This window comes from Coccinella septempunctata, chromosome 4 (assembly GCF_907165205.1).
Source record: "Coccinella septempunctata chromosome 4, icCocSept1.1, whole genome shotgun sequence".
Classification (NCBI taxonomy): domain Eukaryota; kingdom Metazoa; phylum Arthropoda; class Insecta; order Coleoptera; family Coccinellidae; genus Coccinella; species Coccinella septempunctata.
This window is the reverse complement of record NC_058192.1, coordinates 15,573,205-15,592,529: the sequence shown is the minus strand read 5'-3', so window position 1 is coordinate 15,592,529 and position 19,325 is coordinate 15,573,205. Positions and strand designations below refer to the sequence as shown.

General features: G+C 38.6%; 2 protein-coding genes across 2 annotated transcripts in view; one reads left to right on the top strand and one right to left on the bottom strand.

Annotated features, from left to right (window-relative positions):
* Positions 1-19,325, top strand: part of LOC123311437 (neuroligin-4, Y-linked) — a 381,697-nt gene that overhangs the window by 235,998 nt on the left and 126,374 nt on the right. The gene's annotated exons all lie outside the window — the stretch shown is intronic.
* Positions 15,312-15,960, bottom strand: LOC123311436. The gene is made up of 2 exons (XM_044895387.1): positions 15,797-15,960; positions 15,312-15,613 (listed from the first exon to the last, which is right to left on the bottom strand). Exons 1-2 carry the CDS (start codon positions 15,900-15,902, stop codon positions 15,417-15,419), a joined length of 303 nt encoding a protein of 100 aa, XP_044751322.1. The 5' UTR covers positions 15,903-15,960; the 3' UTR covers positions 15,312-15,416.

Genomic DNA, 19,325 nt, shown 5'->3' with positions numbered 1-19,325 from the left:
CATAATTTTCGACCGTGGAAATAAAACATTTACCCATGTCGTTCATGAAATGATTCATTTGAATAATATATATAGTGTGGGCATCTATGATGGAGCTCTGTATTCAATGATCGGATTCCTGATGAAACCATCATTATGATAGAATTCAACCCATTGGCTTCGTTTATTTTTATTCACAGCACTAACCGTTTATTATTTATTTATTCGTGAAGCTTTTTCCGCAACATTTCAAAGGCTGGTGATAAAATTTAAATGATGGCTGTTGATATACTCTATTGGCCTACTTTATCTGGAATAAAAAGGTGGAATAAGTCAAAGTAACCACATTTGGCTGAGAAGTGGACTCTTTTTAACAAACAGCAATATGTCTATTCCCATTCCGCACTCAAGGCAAAAATAACGTTCGAGTTTTATGAACCGTAAAACCCCAGTTCAAAGATTCAATCGAAAGAATTAACAGGGTTCGGGCATCAGGAGGGAGCCTTTTACGAATGGCATCAAAGTTTACAGCTAATATAAAACGGCGGCAATAATTTCGATCCATTAGGAGTGTTATTTGCGGACGCCGCCATATTTGATTTTGAGGTAGATTTACGGACACTGCTTCAGAATGAATATATTATGGTACCCTTCAATGGAATATTTTTTCCTGAAGATCAAGTCTATTTTCTGGTTCTATATGGTTTACTTTGAATTCAGATCTCTACTGAATCAATTTCTCGAGTATAATGTTGATTCTTCAAAGTCACTTGTCGAAAACGTTTGGAAACAAGAATGTACCTAGTTACGGGAGAGTTCCTTCAAATTGGACAGCCCATGAACCGGACGCTACAGTTTTCTACTACACTCGATAGTAATTTAGCATCCTTTACGTAAATCCCATTTTAGCAACATCGATCGAGATCTCTTGGAATGGCTGACCCTGTGGCTCGCGCCTTGCATGGACCTATAATACCAACTGGACGTCGAACTTCATATCTGTTAACGAAGAGCGATGTGAGGCATTAGGCCGCCATTTGTAGTTTGGGATGAACCATAAAACTATAAAGATATTATAGAATTATGTGGGACGAACATGCGCAATTCAGTCGAATTTTAAAAGTTATGAAATACGAATTCTGAAAATCCGAAATATTGACCAATATCAAATAAAGAATATTTCCGATCTGTGTGAAAAATATTGAAAATGTCGAATAGTCAGCATCTCTTTCACAAAAATTTCATATTGTTTTTGAAAAATTGAAGTGGGGACTCTTTATTATATTTATTTGTACAACCATATGCTGTACAATAGTGCACCATTATGATAACTTATACACTCTAGTTCCTCAATGCACTCTAATTCTAATATTTCAATTCGTTTGAAAAATACCACCAAGCTACCAAAGATCTCTAATCTTTGCACGCTACCACATCAAAACAGAAACTATCCCAAACTGCAAATGGCGTCTGTTTGCCTCAAAAATTTTGACAGGTTCGCCATCTAGGTTAGTATTATACATCTATGGCGCCTTGTTGCGAAAATGGGATTTACGTAAAGGATGCTAAATTACTATCGAGTGTAGTAGAAAACTGTAGCGTCCGGTTCATGGGCTGTCCAATTCAAAGGAACTCTCCCCTACATTTTACGGTTTGTAAGGAGACCTGCCACCGAGACCTATGCCTTCTTTTGTGGAACCACTTAAGAGCCCTTTTAAGAGGGCTGTGGTGGAACACATACCTTCATAGAGCTATTCGTCTCCTCAGTTCCCATCTCTTTGAGAAAAAAGATTACGTCAGGAGGATAGTGCCCTAATCTCTGCTATGGCAAAAGATATGCTCATTAGTTTCGTACTCCTTCTGGCAAAGCGTGCAGAGGTTTTCGTCGACGATGCCAAATTTGTGTAGGTGTGCTCAAAGTCTGTAGTGTCCCGTAAAGACAACTGGGACTGATCTTAGGTTGGCTCCAGAGAATCGGTGTGTTTTTGGAAAGTCCAGAAGTAGAGCCATTTGAGGTCCATTCATCTTCAATTATGTTCCTTCACCACTGAATCTAAAACTGCAATAGGTATACATGGTTCTGAACCAAGTTCGGAGATCAATCTTTAAAACCACGACTGAAACTATTCTGATGTAATGCTGACTGTTATAGTGACTACGAAAATCATGTATAAATAGACCTTTCACACTAATTCATAAAACAGTGATTAAATTGTTCAATCACGTTTAGTTAATAGAAATTCCACAAAATAAACGTAGTTTAAATACATAATTAATAAAGCAATTCCCCTTGGGATTGATTCTAAATATGTCTTAGGATACCTTTTGAAACGTATTCTATTCCTTGCCTCAATGTTCACCAATGTCAAGCTCTCTCACTCTTTGATGAAGAAAGAAACGGAAGAAAATTTTCTGATTCCTAACACTTCAGTAAAATTCAACCTTAAACTCGCCATTCAGGGGAGGACTTCAAGCTGTCGACAATAAAGACCGCCAAGCAGTTATTGTGTGAAGGCAGGGGATATTGGTTCCCTTTATGATATTTCTGGCAGGATAAAATTTTATATCACACTTCCTATACATATATGAATGGAGTGATGAGCTGTGAGGAATTTTCATTGTGGACTGGTCCCTTTATGGAAGGATTTATAGCTACGGATGTAGCCGAATATTAATAAACTCACAATATTGATCATAAGATTCGATGTGTTTGATATTGTATCCTTTTCTAGTTTGAATTTAGGAGCATATAAAAAGACTACATCATTTTTATAGGACTACAGCTACTACATTGCTTGCAGTTTCTCTCAGTTCAAATAATTTTTAGAGCATCATTTATATGTTTCAAAGCAACATTCTGATTGCATTTAATTAACTGAATCTGATGAAATAGATAACAAAACAGTTTTTCACATGGAGCTACTATAAAAAGCTCATATAATGTTTCCGAAAGATATTGAAACAAAAGTTTCGCAAACTTCTCGACTTCTATTAGCGCGTTCAATCAATACTATAGGAAATGATGAAGAGATCTGACGATATTCTTAGTAGATGTGCCATTTTTTACATCTTGAGTTGTGGAATCTGACGAGCCTAAAAGAATGCCATTCAATTGGAAATCTTTTCAACTCGAACCTCGAACTCGATCAAATAACTCAGTTCAATAAAATGACTCTATGTGCGGAATATCAGACTCCATTTTTTGTTGGATATCTCATATCTCATTTTCATTGGGTTTTAATTGAATTTTTTTTGTTATATTAATTCTAATATTTCAAATGAACGACAAAATTTAATTGTTTGGATGCATGAATGCAATACTAAGAATTAATATATTATACCGACGGAAAAGCCATCTAATCGAAAAAGAAAAGAATCTGACCATGGTTTCGGTGAATATGACCTCTTCAGAGATACACAAATCCCACCTCGAAATCGGCACTATGCTAGTAGGTGCTTTGAAGTATTAGCAGTACCCCAGCGGCATCTAAGTGTATCCAACTCAATTACCCTTCTGGGCCTCCAGGAAAAAGACAGAGGCATATGTATTATTTTTCTAAATTCAAGTCTGCATAATTATAGTATAGTTCACATGCATACGAAAGCAGCATGATGCGAACGCGTATTCACACCTGTCGATGTAAATATCAACAGATGTTATGATGCAAATCGAACTAGTCACTGGCAATCATTCAGTATTCAGATATTTTTAATTACCTCTTTAAAACACAAAATGCAGAATCACTTTCGGGAACAAAGATATATAAAAAAGGACTTCTCATAAAAAGATCAATTCATACGACATAGAAAATGTCACAGGTCAATATTGATAATTAATCGTAGCCAGCCATACAAAATGAATAATTTTCATAAAGCAGTCAAAAAACAAGCGTTGTCCCACACAATCGTCAAGTGGACCACCATTTTCATTGTCTTCTGTACCTGTCGCCATTCATTACTCTGTGTTCGACGGCGTCCGTATAGCACGCCTGCCAGCCATTCCTTTCGGACAATAGTTAAGGTACAATAGCAGCTAACTTCATTGTTTGAGGACGTTGTTAACCGACAATGCTTCGATGTATGGCAGCCAGGAAATCCATACATTAATGTAAATTGATACTCATTACAGATTCACTTCAGTTCCGAGAAAATTCTCTGGATCGGCTGAAGCCTGCACACACGAGCGGTGTGCTTTGGAATCATTATTGCCTAACTTCATCCAGTATTCGGCTGATTACTATCGATCACATTATTTTTCCATGGTTCATGAGGTTCGAACTTATGAGTTTCCGTAGGGAGGCTTAGATTACCCCTCTACCTGCTCGAATTTCAATACGAGAACGCTGAATGATGGATTGACTAGAAGCGGAGTCAGCGAATATTGCATTTAGAGGGTAAGACGAAGGCGGCTTTGGAATGGTAATTCTCGTCGTCATAACCGCAGTATTATTATAGTAGCAAGCACTGCAAGTTACACCTTAATAATAATGTGCAGAAAGGCGAGGCAGTTTCAGACTTCCACCAACACTAACGTTATGTAAAAGGAAGTGTATGGAGCAAGTCTTGCCTGACGATTGTTTGACGTTCACTTTGTTTGTCTCATTCATGGAAGTGAAACCCTGAGGCTTTGTGAGTGGGAGAATGTCATGCTTCAACAATTTTCAGAGTTGAGCATCATCTTGGAACTCTTCTTCCCCAGCCAAACGCTAATTTTAGCCACATTCGTTTCCCTCACAAAAAGATTGTTCAGGATTCTCCAGTAGCAATTTCACAGGGATCTTTCATATATTTACTTTTCATTTTCTCCTACTAGACTTTATTAATTTATCGAATGTAATCACCAATCTATATAGGTCCTTTCGCTACTTCTTCAGAAATGAAAAAGTTCCAGTGATTTCATCCTCGAAGCCGAAGGACTGTCGAATCGTTGATCACGCAAAGAAAGTTTCGTGAAACCCGCTAAAGATTTTAGAAGCCGAAATCCAGTTGTTTAGTTCTCCGTGGGGTAGATAAGAAATAACTGAGCAAAGGGTTAAGTTGGGCATAAGAAATATTATCTCGGAAATACACACGCTAACAATAAATGGAGCAGAATTTGGTGTTCGAACCATACAGATAATTCATTTTGAGCAGAACAAAAACTGTGTCTTTCTATTTGATAAATTGATAGATTGAGTTGAACAAATAATAAGGTCTTGATCATAATACAAAACCAATTTCCGAAGAAACGAGGCTCTAAAATTAACAAACGTACAAGAGTATCAACCTCAAACGAAAAGCACCACAGTTCATTATAGTATAGTAAATATAATACAGGCTATCCTGAAAGTGAACCAGCATACTTCACGCCATGACTTCAAAATACAAAAATAACCCAATTTTTCTTGATAAACTATGGAACAGAAAAGTGGATCTTTCATATATTTTTGTAGAGTAACCCCTACTTATATAGAGCTTCCTAAAGATGAACAGCAAATTTGGGTTTTTTTCTTAGAAACCAGAGAATTGAAAGAAATGGAATTAAGCAGACATTCTTTGGGAGTGACAAGGCAATCAAGAAAAATTTTGGTGCTCTTCCTCTACAATTGCAAGTGGCAGAAGAAGCCACCCCTAAAATTTGTTTCTTTTTTATATTATACCATTGAAAAACTTGAAAACTTGAGTTTTTTTAGCTTGATTCATTTTGAGCGAATATGATTATTTGTAATTATTTTTTGAAAGAAACGGTTTTGAGAAAAAACATAATGTATGCTGAAATCTTTAGGAGGTGCTCCCCGAAGAAAATTCAAAATAAGAGGCCCACACTATTTTCGACAAGAAATCACCCTGTAATTATTTCATTATGAACACTTCCATTAATTTAATCAATGTATATTGTGGTGATTTTCGTCTGTGATTGTATTGATACATGATACGTTCATTTCATCCTAGAGCCCTCATTAAGTCTTTGCAATGAAGTAGAAAATGGTCGGTTTTTTTCGAGATTGGTTTTGTATTTCGACCAAAATATTTTTGAACTCAGCTACTCCATATCAATGAGAGCTCTCAAAAACAACAATTTTATTTGAACACGATGAAGAGGTGGTGCAAAAAGATGCATTCCCATTATATTCTTCTGAAAAGTGAGCTGCTTGTGCACAGTTACTGTAAAAACTCCTCTTGATAAGAGTACAAGTCGTTGGTATTATTGATTATTAAAGGACGAATTAATGTGATTCATCTACTTAAAAAACTTTAGTAATGAATCGAATGCAATAAATGGGAAAATATCTCGGAAAATTATGGAATATTGGTTTAATCGCCAAAACTGCAAAACAGAAACGAAACAAGGAATATTGAAAAGAATTGGTTGTCAAGTGAGCTATGGGATGATTTTTTTTGCTTGAACGTAGTTATTAGCTTTTACATCAAATTTCTGCTGTTTTCTTCGAATCTGATAAATGCCAAGTTGGTATTTTAAATTACAGATTCTGCGAAATTTGTACTAGAGATAAATGTTCTGATCTGGCAAAAATATGGTGTTATGAGCTGAGTACCAACGAATGTTTTGGAATATTCGCTACTTACATTTTTATCTTTCCAAACAATTGTAGCTGGAACAACAACAACAAAAATGGCTTGCATATTGAATGAATATTTTATCTTTAATTTAGTTAAATTAATATTTGATATACATTACGGAAGGCAGATTTAATGTTAGGATGAAGTTACCGTAGAAATCACTGAAATATAAGTATGACTTAACGTCAGGCCTGCTTTAAATGTGTTGCAGGAAAATCTATGAATTCTTGACTTCGTAGAATATTGAAAGTGGCATATACACGACCAAGGGTTTCTGAATGTTTACCACATTGTAGATCTGGTTTGTTGAATTGTTAATCATGACAGGTTAGCGATGAATAATTTTTCGATAAAATTACTTGTGTTCGTTTTGCCCAGAATCTGAAATGAGAATTTCCTTCCATCATACAAATCTATCGAAAGACTCTTTATTCTCTCACATCAAAGATTAATTCACCGAACCGAGGTTCCCACTACAAGTAATCAATTAAATTGATTGGAACCTTGTGTCTAGGCGAGATTGATGTTCCAAGTACACCTCAACCACATTCAACGCCGGAGCCCTAAAAAGTTTTACGCACAAAAGGACGTGGACCGGATGGTGTGAAGGAACGCAAAGCAGACGAGGACCCAGATTGCTATTCCCAACCGTCGATTTAATTCCATTGAAGTCTTCAGACTCTAATTACCCCATGGTGTTTACTGTACGTAAAGTTGCGCTGAAACCTACTCAATTTCTGATTCAATTTCTCGCCAATTTTTCGAGCCGGAATCAGTCGGCCATCCTGAGGAGCGGACGAATTATTAATAATTGGAAAGCGGCATTAATTGACTTCATTATTCTTTCGTGTCTCAAGGTATATAAAGCTGTTGAGTTTTCGTTTATTGTGGATCTGGATACAATGACTGAAGGCGCTCTGGAAGATGGTAATTAATTCTCAGCAGGAAACTCTCGGATTTATTCAAGAGGATTTTGTGCAATTTGAATGGGAATTGAAGAGAACCAAGAGCAGTTTTACAATACAGAATGCAGTAGCTACATTTTCATTCTGATCGTCGCAGTTATTCAGCTTTTGTTTCATTGTTTCTGCCGACAGAGATCTTATGTCTTATGGTAGATTTGTTCTTTCACACTCAAGAACAAGTTCAACTGCACGGAATGTGTTCCGAAGTGAAATGAATTGCTATTGAACTACTTCTAGAACCGTGAAAACGGTTTTTAATTTCTGAGGGACGAATTTCATGGAGCAAAGGCACTGGAGATTTGGTCAGTTGAAAACAAAAGTAATTTTTTGGCTATTTTCAAATGATGGTGGGAGTTTTGAACTCTCAATATCTTATCATCTTATGATGAATGGATCACGCCTTCAATAGTAAGGCAGGTGAATAATAAACGAAATTAATTCAAATGTGTAACATCCAGCGATAATTAAACCAAAAAATGTTTCGATCTAAATCGTACTACCATCACTCAAACTATTACCAGACATTTCATTTCGTCAACAAATAGTACCTAGATGCGGACCATGGTTTCGGCCTCATTTGACCTCGTCAGAGCAACATAACTGCTTCATCGACGAAACTAGAATGAATTGCCGGCTCCTTTTATTCACTGTCAGAGCACCTATATTTTTATTTGACATAAATTCACTCGAATAAGCCCGAATATGGTAAAATTTATTCTATGGATGACCTCACCTTGATATATACTCCATTCACTTTTATTTAAGCAGTCGGTTGGCCATGGAAATTTGACACATTTCACTCTGTATAGTACGAAAATGTGGGGTTATGACGCTTGTCAAAACATTTTTGGGTTTTAAATCAACGCTATGTTGCCCGTTCTACGTAAAAGTTTCTGTTATTACGTATTTTATCACTATGTCGAATCTCTTCGGAAAATATGTGACGAACATAATTGAAGTTTATACAAACTGATTGAAGGCATACCAAATCCAGTTATTTGCATGGAAAATACAAGATATCATTAAAATATCATAATATGCATTAGCTTGAGAAGATTTAATGTTCGTTATCTTCTTTGGCTGAAGTTTGAATACGTTACATCAGTTGTAGATTTCAAAAATATTAACGCCAAAATGAAATGCATTCATATGCATTTCATTTTGGCGTTAATATTTTGCAGTGGTTGGAAATGGGTATCTCCCGAAGGAATTAACAGATAATTACAAGAATGTTAAATTCTTCAACAAAAATCATCTTACATCAATAATCAATACATCAAGTAAAAGGAATAAAAGGATGTTTCGGGAACTTATTCTACGATAACATTCATCGAAAATCCTGTAGTAAACTTTTTTTTTAATTCACTCAAACATAAAATTCACAAATGCCACCACTTTTTTGGGTCTCCCAAAAGAAGGAAATTGTTTGTCATCCTCTTCATTCAAAATCTTTCTGATTGTGGAAATATTCAACTGAAATATAAGTAGTTTAGATTCAGATGAAACATTTTATAAATTTTCTTACATTGAATATGTTCGCTACCGTCTGACGTATTGTGGATTTTAGAATATCAGGGTATAACTATTTGAATGAGCGGACCTGAATTCTAAATAGCACTTCCTGAAACCCTGTCTCTTTTTTCAATCACTTTTGGCATTTTCGTAATAAAAATTGATATCAGTTGTGGCAACGGCGTTATGAAATTAACGACATTTCATGAGTGCCAACCTTACTCCGTTCTAGTTACAAAAACTTGAGAAAATTATTTCATGGCCAACCGACTGCTGAAATAAATATGAATGGAGTATACGTAATTTATTAATACATGATTATTAGTAATTAATACTTCTTGATAACAATACCATCAAAATCACTAAGCGCAGGTTTACAATGAAAGAAGAAAAATTTTACTACAGAAGCTAAAACACGCAATGGGAATGAGTAGGTACGCCAAAAGCGGATTGCAGAATGACAATAGCCTTCTCCACTTCCCGTAAACGTTCAGACTTCCTGTCCTATCTCAGTCGATAAATCTTCCAGATCAGAAATGATGCAGAACATCTTACTTCCTCCGAAAACATCATAATGAAGAATTTATCGACTGATTATTTTGCCAGTTCCCCTGTCCGGTATCAAAACTCGTTAATCTAAAAAAAGGGTCCGGAGATGGAACGGTATGACAAACGATGCTGGTTGGAAGTCCACGACGATTCTTGGACTGCTAACGGTCGATGTACACCATTGTTGATTGCTTGTAGAGTCTGCTATTTCCCTCTGACAGTTAGGGATCAGTTTACATGACTCATTTTGAGTTTGTTATTTCAATAATTTTTTTTTCTATTCGTCTCACAATCGCATATTTACGAAAACAGAAGGAAACGGAAGAAAGAGGAAGTGAAAAAAAATCTATAAATATCGGATTTGTTGTCGTAGACAACTCTTCTGTTCGTAGGATGAAGCCCATAGAGTTCCTGCTAATAAATCTCTTCTCTGGAAATAGTGATCAATTTCTATCTTTAATTTGTATATTTTCAAATTTAATGAAAACTGTTTGATGAAATTCACAAACAGATTCTATAAGAATCGGAAACACTATAACTTGATGGTTTCATCAAAATTACAAGATGACGACAATCTGTATTAGGAAAATGAAGCATTATTTGACTACAGAATGTAAACTTTCAAAATTCAATCACACGATTATTCTTGTAAACGCTCCTAACGTAAGTGAAAATAGATATAGAAAATCTGTCATATCCTGGAAAAGGGTAACTGCCTATTACTGATTCATTCTTCAAATAAAGTCTGGATCAGTTAACACAGATTTAATAAATGTTTTTCATTTTTGGTCCGTTAGAGAGCATCTGTTTATCTGGTCAACGTGACTAAGAATAGAAACGTTATTTGTTTTTCCCGAACCTTTTATTGGTTCTGTTGGTTTCCCCTTCTTTTCTGCACAGATACTGCCCGACAGGCAGAGAATTCGAGAAGGCCAGTTATCTGATGAGTCAGCGTGAAGTATTTACTTGGATGAAAAGTGTAGGAAAAAGTTTATCTCGGTAAAAACTAATTTTTCCAGGGCTGCCTGGAAAGTATTCAATAAAGCTGTGTGATGTGTCATGAGGAATGATTTATCAGGAAAGACAGGATTTCCTCTGGCATATTGTCCTTTCCTGGATTGGCGCCCCTCAATGTTAGTAACGTATTCCTGTCCTTCGTCTTCCAGTTGTGAAATTTAAAATTCTAAAATAAATAAAATAATGGTTATTATAGAATGAAATAATTGGAAAGTTTCAGATTACCAAATGGATTTCAATCAGAGTGGCTTTCTCATAATTCAGCTGCATCGCTATAGTAAGTCCTGATATTTGAAGTAATTAATATTTCCGAAAATATAACGTTTTGTGTCCATCCTTCAAGCTTTGATTAGATGAATCAACGGTTCAAAGCATGTTCAACTAGAACTGAAACACAAACTGTGATAAATTGAAAATCAGAATTTCGTGTAGATTCAAAAAATAAGTCATTCTCTTTTGAAAAACCAGGGTAGTATGGTGTTCCAACATTTTAGGACCATCCGCAATAAAGTCGAAAATAATTATTACTTATGGGCTTATCAGAATCGATTCTTTCATTTTGCATCACTCCCCTAGTCCAAAATTTCTAAAGGCCGGTCCACACTACTTGTGCTCGTGCTCGCCCAACTTGGGCTTGTCTTGTTGACTGGGATGGCTCGTGTTCGTCCTTCGATCTGGGCTTGTTGTCGTTCATATGACTCGGGCGGCTTGACCAGCAAAGCGATCCTTTATTTTGATGTACTGACAAGCGGAGCAACTCAAGCCATAAGCTCCTAAGGCTCGCGCGCATGTTTCACGGCTCGAGCTATCGTCCTCATTACTCGCAAGCCACCCGAGTTATACAGTGCTGGTCAAAAGTCCCCTCCCCCCCCTAAATGGTGGCCCAAAACACAATAGGGATCCTACTTTGTAATGTCAAGAGTGCTGGATCGGTCGATAACTCCAGTCCACACTACTCTTGCTCTTGTTTATACATTGCTAGTCAAAAGTCCCCTCCCCCCCTCGTATCTTTTGAACGGGTATACTTATATTAATGAAATTTGGAGGGTGGAAATAAACGGATGTAGGCTTCTTAACTGGTCATAACAGGTGACGCAATAGTCATAAATGACGTCACAAGGCCACTGTGATCAATACTTTTAAATGGGACCCTATGGCAAGTGACAGCTCGTTTGAAAGGTATTGAAAATACCTATTCAGTCATACTAAGTTTGTTTGGGTTTCGGCTGATTTTGATTGATGAATTCAAGAAATACGAAAATTATAGTTTCGCATTTAATAAATAAAGATTTAAGAACCAGTTCTTATAATAAGTGTTCAAAATGTGCTCCATCTACTTCCTGGAAGTAATGCATCCTATTGATAAACTCTTGTCGTACTCGTCCCAGTGTGTCAGCGGAAATTGCCCTACATTCTTCAACAATTCGTTGTTTCAGAATGGCAATACTCTCAGGTGCTGTAGCGTAAACCTTAGATTTCAAGTACCCCCATAGAAAAAAATCTAATGGTGTAAGGTCCGGTGACCGAGCTGGAAATTGTTTCTACATTCACCAATTATTAAGAGAGCTGCTACTTTGTCGGCTACAGTACGTACCATTTTGCCTATGTAAACACTTGAACGTCTCGTTAAACAATAGCTTAGGTAAATTTTCAAGGTAAAAACACTTTTGACAAGTAGAGAATTCAAACACGTCAACCTTTTTGACAATTAACCAGAGGCGTACTTTAAAATCTTTATTAATTAAATGCGAAACTATAATTTTCGTATTTCTTCAATTTATCAATCAAAATCAGCCGAAACCCAAACAAAATTGGTATGACTGAATAGGTATTTTCAATACCTTTCAAACGAGCTGTCACTCACCATATAGTTCCATTTAAAATTATTGGTCACAGTGGCCTTGTGACGTCATTTATGCTTATTGCGTCATTTGTTATGACCAGTTGAGAAGCCTACATCCGTTTATTTCCACCCTCCAAATTTCATTATTATAAGTATTGTAATGAACCCCAGTTTTCTGAGGAAATTTGGAGTTCATCTTAGTGCATTTTTTCGTTTTAAATTTCCGTCTTTGAAAATATTTTAATTCTCGAATATTCCGTACGTTCATTCCGACAGGCAGAGTAAATGTAAAAAACCGCTTATCTGTATTTTACGTCGTTTTTCTTACATGCCGCTGAAGATTTCAACGTTTTTCATCTGTTGATATGCGATAAACCGGAGCTGACGACGTTTTTCAGTCTTGTCGTATTCTGGAATTTTCAGATTTTTACCGTGAGAGGGGATATACCTATAAAAGCAAATTTTCCCCCCGCGACGGTCACTTTTCGACTTTTCGACTGTTACTTCAGTTCGTTGGCTCACTTTTGAATTTTACTTCAGTGCTTTCCTTTCGCTTGAGTATTATTTCGCTTTCTAACGTGGTTTCTAACTTCTAGTATAAATTCAGTTGATTTTCCGTAGTACTTTCGCCGTTGAGAATAATCATTTTGTGTTATTTGCATCAGTGCTTAGAATTAATTTTTTTTAGTTTTTTCTTTTTTTAATCCTTTGAGTTTCGAGTGCTTGAAACAAAGGAGGTAGGTCCCCGTCTGTACCGTTCAGTTTCTTTGTTAGACCTACGCCGTTACTTCTTTAACTTTGACACTGCTGTACTGTATCGTTTCCTGTTGTATTTTATCGTTCTTTACCCTGTTTCGCGAGTCTGACTTTTCCCTTCGCTATCAGTCATGGCGTGTTAACCCTTGGGGTACTGAAGGGAAAGTTCCGTCAACCCCCCTGTCCGCGTCATAAGTGTTAAATCCGAAATCTCTTCTTTTCTGTCAGTCATGGCGTGTTAACCCTTGGGGCAGAGAATAAGAGATACCGCAAGTAGTCAGTGAAATCCCGTAGTTGCGCTAAAAATAGACATTTTCTTCGCTGTCAGTCATGGCGTGTTAACCCTTGGGGCAGCGAATAAAAGTCTCGAACAGATCCGCCCTTATTGTGTTTCATTCCCGGAGAAATACAACTACACACCGATACCGTATAGCAAGTCCTTAGCATTCGTCAGTTCTGGTTGGCGCATTTTTATTGAACCGTTAATTTTTCACTACACCCGGTATAAATTTCATAAAGTGCTCGTGACCGGATAAGATTTCCCGAATGTATTTTCACTGATAGAATCACTCATATTTTATATCACACATATCTCCCTTTGACATGTGATTAGTTTCCGAAGTTGTGAATAAACATTTACATAGTTCGATTTTGACTTCTTCGTTGTCGCTACTACCCTAGACAACACCGAGCTCTGTCTCTGGCTAGCAGCTACCCTGGTAGGTTTGCTATTCTTCCTATTGAAAAGAATAGCTGGCGCTCGAGATTAAGGCTTCTCCGAGGAACGCGCGTTACAAAAATGGCGCCCGAGCAGGGACAGTGCAAAATCTAGTAGGAAACAACAGAGGTGAGAAACATTAACCGGACAGTGAGTGAATTCCCGAAACAGTGAGTAAAACCTAAGAACAGTGAGTAACTATTTCTTGAACCGAGAACTGTGAAAAATAAACTTGATCTGTGTTTTATTACCTGCACCCTGTATTGAACTGTTATACTGTGAATTGAATTGGACTATATTCTGAAAATTTTCCTATTGTTGAAACCTATTGGAAATAATTTAATTAATTTGTGATTATTCCTTTTGCCGATTACTTTATTGAGTTATTGAAAACTGAACTGTTGTTGCGCCTTAATATCAGTGAAAATTATTTCCGATTTCTTATTATTTCTGATTTATTGAATTGAACTGTTTTAATTTCGTATTGAAAGTGAGTGAATTTCCGGACATTGAAAATTTATTGTCACAATTGGTAAAATTTAATAGGTTTTATTTACCTATCAGTTTAATAGTGAATCACCTATTACCCTGTTGATAACTTGTCTACCTGCTTTTATATTTTCTTTTGGAACTGTACTGTTGAAACTTAACAATTATTGCTGATTTTTTTCTGAAACCTATTGCGATTTATTTTCTGGATATTGAACTTGAAAAACTATTTGGAATTTAACCTGTGCGTTCTGGTGCGATTCGAATTTCGGGAAATTTTCCGGACTATACGAAACGATTTGCGAGTGTGTGCGGTATTTCGCGAATATTTTCGGACTTTAGTGGGACTGATTGACAATTTTTTTTCGAATAACGTTGGACTTGTAAAATTTTTAGTGTGATACATCGGGACTTAGATTATTTTAGTGCGCCGGGACTTGAACTTAGATTTTTTCTGATACACCGGGACTTAGACTTTATTTTTTTTTGGAGTTACACCGATACCCACTTCGAACTTAAGTGAGTAGGTTAGCTAACGATTAACTCACCGGGTTGGACTTAGAACTTAAACAGATTGTGAAAGACATACCGAGTGTGAAAGATTGGTGCGTTCTGAATCGGACTTAATTGAAAATAATATGTCGAACATGGATGTGAACCGGTTACTCAGTGATGAACTTACATACGAATTACAACTGAGAGGACAATCGATACCGGGTACTGTGATGACTAAACGGAGTCTACTACGACAAGTACTTCAGGCTAATGAACCTCTATTACCCCCAACATCATTGAACCCCGCCTCGGAGATTGAGATTTGCCAAAATAAACTCACCGATTTAGTGGAATCCCTTCAGAACTTCAATCATGAGAATGCGGCTAACGAATTTTCGCGAATTTACACCCGATTGATACACATACAAGGAAGGCTGGACTTTATTGTTACTGCAGACACAACACAGTTACAACTAGTTGGACAAATGAAGGCAACTACAGCTAAGGCGTTGGAGACACTAGAGGAGCTACGTCAGAAGAGTAATCGTGAACGGCCGCAACCATCTAACCGACATCGGAGGTCTCTCTTAGATGTGGAGGTGCCCAGTTCGCCTGGTGTGTCACCAATCCAACCGGAACGGATTTCAGGGCTCCGAGAGCCATCGCTTATCGACTTGGGAGATGGTGTCGACCCTCCTGTAGCGGTCGATGTCTCACATACTGGAACACCTGTAAGGAACCCAACATTAGAAGAAGTCATGAATGAGACAAGGCAGACATGTACAGCATTACTGCGACAGTTACCAGCGATACCTCTCACGCAGTCACAGGACTGTAGAACAACAACACCTGAGGGTCTGACACAGGGTAGATGGATTAATTCTACACGAAGGGTGTCTTTTCCACACTTACCTGCACCGTGGATAAGTCCTAACCGACCAATTGTCACTACACCTGCCAGATCAGAACCGGAGTCCCGATCAACAATACCGACTGTCCCTGTACACAAATGGAACATTTCATTTGATGGCACTGGAAGTGTGACCGGATTTCTTGAAGAGGTGGAGAGGCTGGCTGAATCCCGTAAAGTGTCCCTGGAACAAGTTTTCGAATCAGTTTATGAATTACTACGGAAAGATGCAAGGGATTGGTTTATTCCCAGGAGAGGTACTTTCGAGGACTGGGAAGATTTTTCCAACCAACTGAAAGAAGCATTTCTACCTGTCAACTATGAGGAGAATCTGTTGGAGGAAATAAAAAGACGAACACAAGGACCTGAAGAAAAGCTGCTTCTGTATGTTACTCGGATGCAGAACTTGTTCCAGAAGCTCACCTATACAAAACCATCCGAGGTGGAGCAGATCCGACTCATCCGACAAAGGTTGATTCCGCCCTTACAACAGGCCTTGGCCTTCCAGGAGACCAAGACGTATGATGAACTTCTCCGTAAAGGAAAAGTTTTTGAACTGGTCCAGTGGCAGATGAGCCAGTACACCCGGCCACCCTCGAAGCCAGGTTTCGTGGAGGAACCTCACCTGACGTACACTCCCCGTCAGCTAAACCGATATCAAGCAAGTTTTTCTGTGGATACCGGAGAACAGGTACAAACAACTGATCATAGGAAATCAATCCCGCCGGCACCAGCTGGCCAGACACGACTTTCTCCGCCGGGGGAAAGCCGTCCAAAGCCACCCAGATCCAGAGAATCAATAGTCCGGCAACAGGAATCACACCGTCCAACTTCTGGAGACAGCTCCGAAGGTAGATCCGGAAATTCAACACCGCCACCCCGTCGTCGAGCCGAAAATAGCCACGCTGACCGGACCCAATCATCATCAGGGAGGAGAGTGTCCTTCCAGACACAGTGTTTCCGATGTGGTGGATATGGCCACATGCGTCGAGAATGTCGCAGGCCACCGAAAATCTTCTGTTCTCGATGTCAGAGGGAGAACATTCTCTCACGAGATTGCCCCTGCCGTCCGGAAAACTAGACGGAGGTATGGAGAAGGAGTCGACCATATCTCCCGACACACTGACTCCCATGACATCGACTGCCTGGAATGATAACCGACCGCTTGTCGAAGTTAAGATAGCCGGAAAGCACTACAAAGCATTAATTGACACTGGAGCCACGAAGAGTTTCGTAAGTCGGAAAGTGGCAAAACAATGTGAAAGCAAGGGAATCACCGGACAACATGTTGAGAATGGTTTCGTGGTGGTTGCAAATGGTCAACCCACGACAACACCCAAACTCTACACTACCGCTGTTCACCTGGCTGATTATTCCTTGACCGACGTAAAATTTTTGTTGGTGCCTGATTTACCAGTTGACCTCATTCTAGGAATGGACGTATTAGGAAGGTTCAATTTTTCCATTAACCTCAGTACCGCGGACTGTTACCTGGAAGGTCGACTGATTGCCAAACCAACACAGAAAATTCAAGAAGCTGTTGAGGTGCAGGGCCGGAGAAAATCCCTGAAAACACCTGCGGACAGCCCGTCACCTAAACCGTTGCCGTCCGTAGATTCCGTATACCTGGCCGAAATAGAAACAACCCAGTGCAAATGGTACAAAAAGAAGTTACAGGAGGTGGAAAAAGACCCAACAAATTTTCCTGACTACGCCGTTGAAAATGGAAAACTGTTGCGACATTTCTGGGACTCATCCGACTTCACAGAAGATGGAACCGGCCAACCCTGGAAACTCTGTGTACCATCCGAACAGCGAACAGAAGTACTGCAGGAAAACCACGACTCAGAACTAGCAGGTCACATGGGGATTGCTAAGACGATTGCACGGATAGCCAGAAATTATTACTGGCCAGGGATGTTTAGAGACATTGCGAAATACGTGAGGAACTGCACATCGTGCCAAAAGTACAAAGTTTCGCAACAGAAAACCCCTGGTAAGATGCAACCACACCGAATGGCGGATGCGCCGTTCAAAGAAGTATCCACAGACATTGTAGGACCATTGCCACGGTCAAAAAAGGGAAACTCCTACATCGTGGTAATGCAAGACCGGTTCACAAAGTGGGTAGAGTGTCGTCCGTTGCGGAAAGCCACCGCCAAAACTGTTTATTCGGCCCTCTACGAACAAGTCATACTGAAATACGGTTGCCCAAAACTAGTAATATCCGACAACGGAGTACAATTCGACAGCAGGCTATTCAAGAACAGTCTCCGAGAGCTGAACATCGCTCACCGTTTCACACCACCGTATACTCCTCAGTGCAACCCTGTAGAAAGAGCTAACCGTACCCTAAAGACCATGATAGCACAGTTTTGTGAAGCCGATCAACGAACCTGGGATGAAAAGATAGGAGAGTTAACGTTTGCCATCAACACCGCTAAACAGGAGTCTACTGGATTTACACCGGCATTTTTAAATTATGGAAGGGAACTAGAAGTCCCGAGGGCGATTTATTCGACAAACCCCCACAATGAAGGAATGAACGGAGAATCCAACCGTACAGAAGAAGAAAATAGAGACATGACTTACCGTACTCAACAGATCAAACATCTCCAGGAGGCTTATGAGTTCGTCCGTACCAAACTGTACCGTGCCTTCCAACAACAAGCTCACCACTACAATCTTCGACGAAGAGAAGTCCGATACCATGTGGGAGATAAAGTTCTACGCCGAGACCGTCCTTTATCCTCAGCCGTTGACAGTTTCGCCGCCAAGTTGGCTCCGAAGTTTTCCGGACCGTTTACCGTCGTTAAAGTTGTTTCACCTGTCGTCTATGACCTGAAAGATACAGAGGGTAGAAAAATCACTAATATACATATCAAAGATTTAAAACCATTTCATGCATAATATATATATTGTCATGATCCGTTAACCGTTCGATAGAAATAACCTCTGAAGGAGGGAACCCGTTATAGTTTTTTTTGTTACCGAATATATATTATTTTTCCGTTACCGAATATACATATGTATATAATTTTTCCGTTACCGATTATATTATTATTTTCCGTTTACCTGTTTATCTGAATAACTGTAGTTGCTCGATCAACCAGAGCCAGTGCATCCAGACAGTTTGTCTCCAAGAATCAGCGGATAGAACCACCCCGGAAGAAGTTAAACAAGTTCCGCATGTCAACCAGTAGGGAGTTAGCCCTCTGTGCCTGTCCAAGAAACAGAAGCTACCTACAAGGAGAAATCTCGTTAATAGGATGCCCATGATCAAACATCGTTATAACCGACTACACCGTTACAATTCCGTTCAAATTCCATACATGCACCACCGTTGACCGAAATACCGTATCTACAGATTTTCATCCGTTCAACATGCAATTATAAATCAAACCTGTTAAAACTGTCCGAAAAATCTGCTATTTATGTAAGGAATACCAATAAAGGATACTGTTTCACCTTGCAACTGAGTATATCCGTCTATTAATCCAATAGATCTAACCAATTTCTGTCCTGAACCGA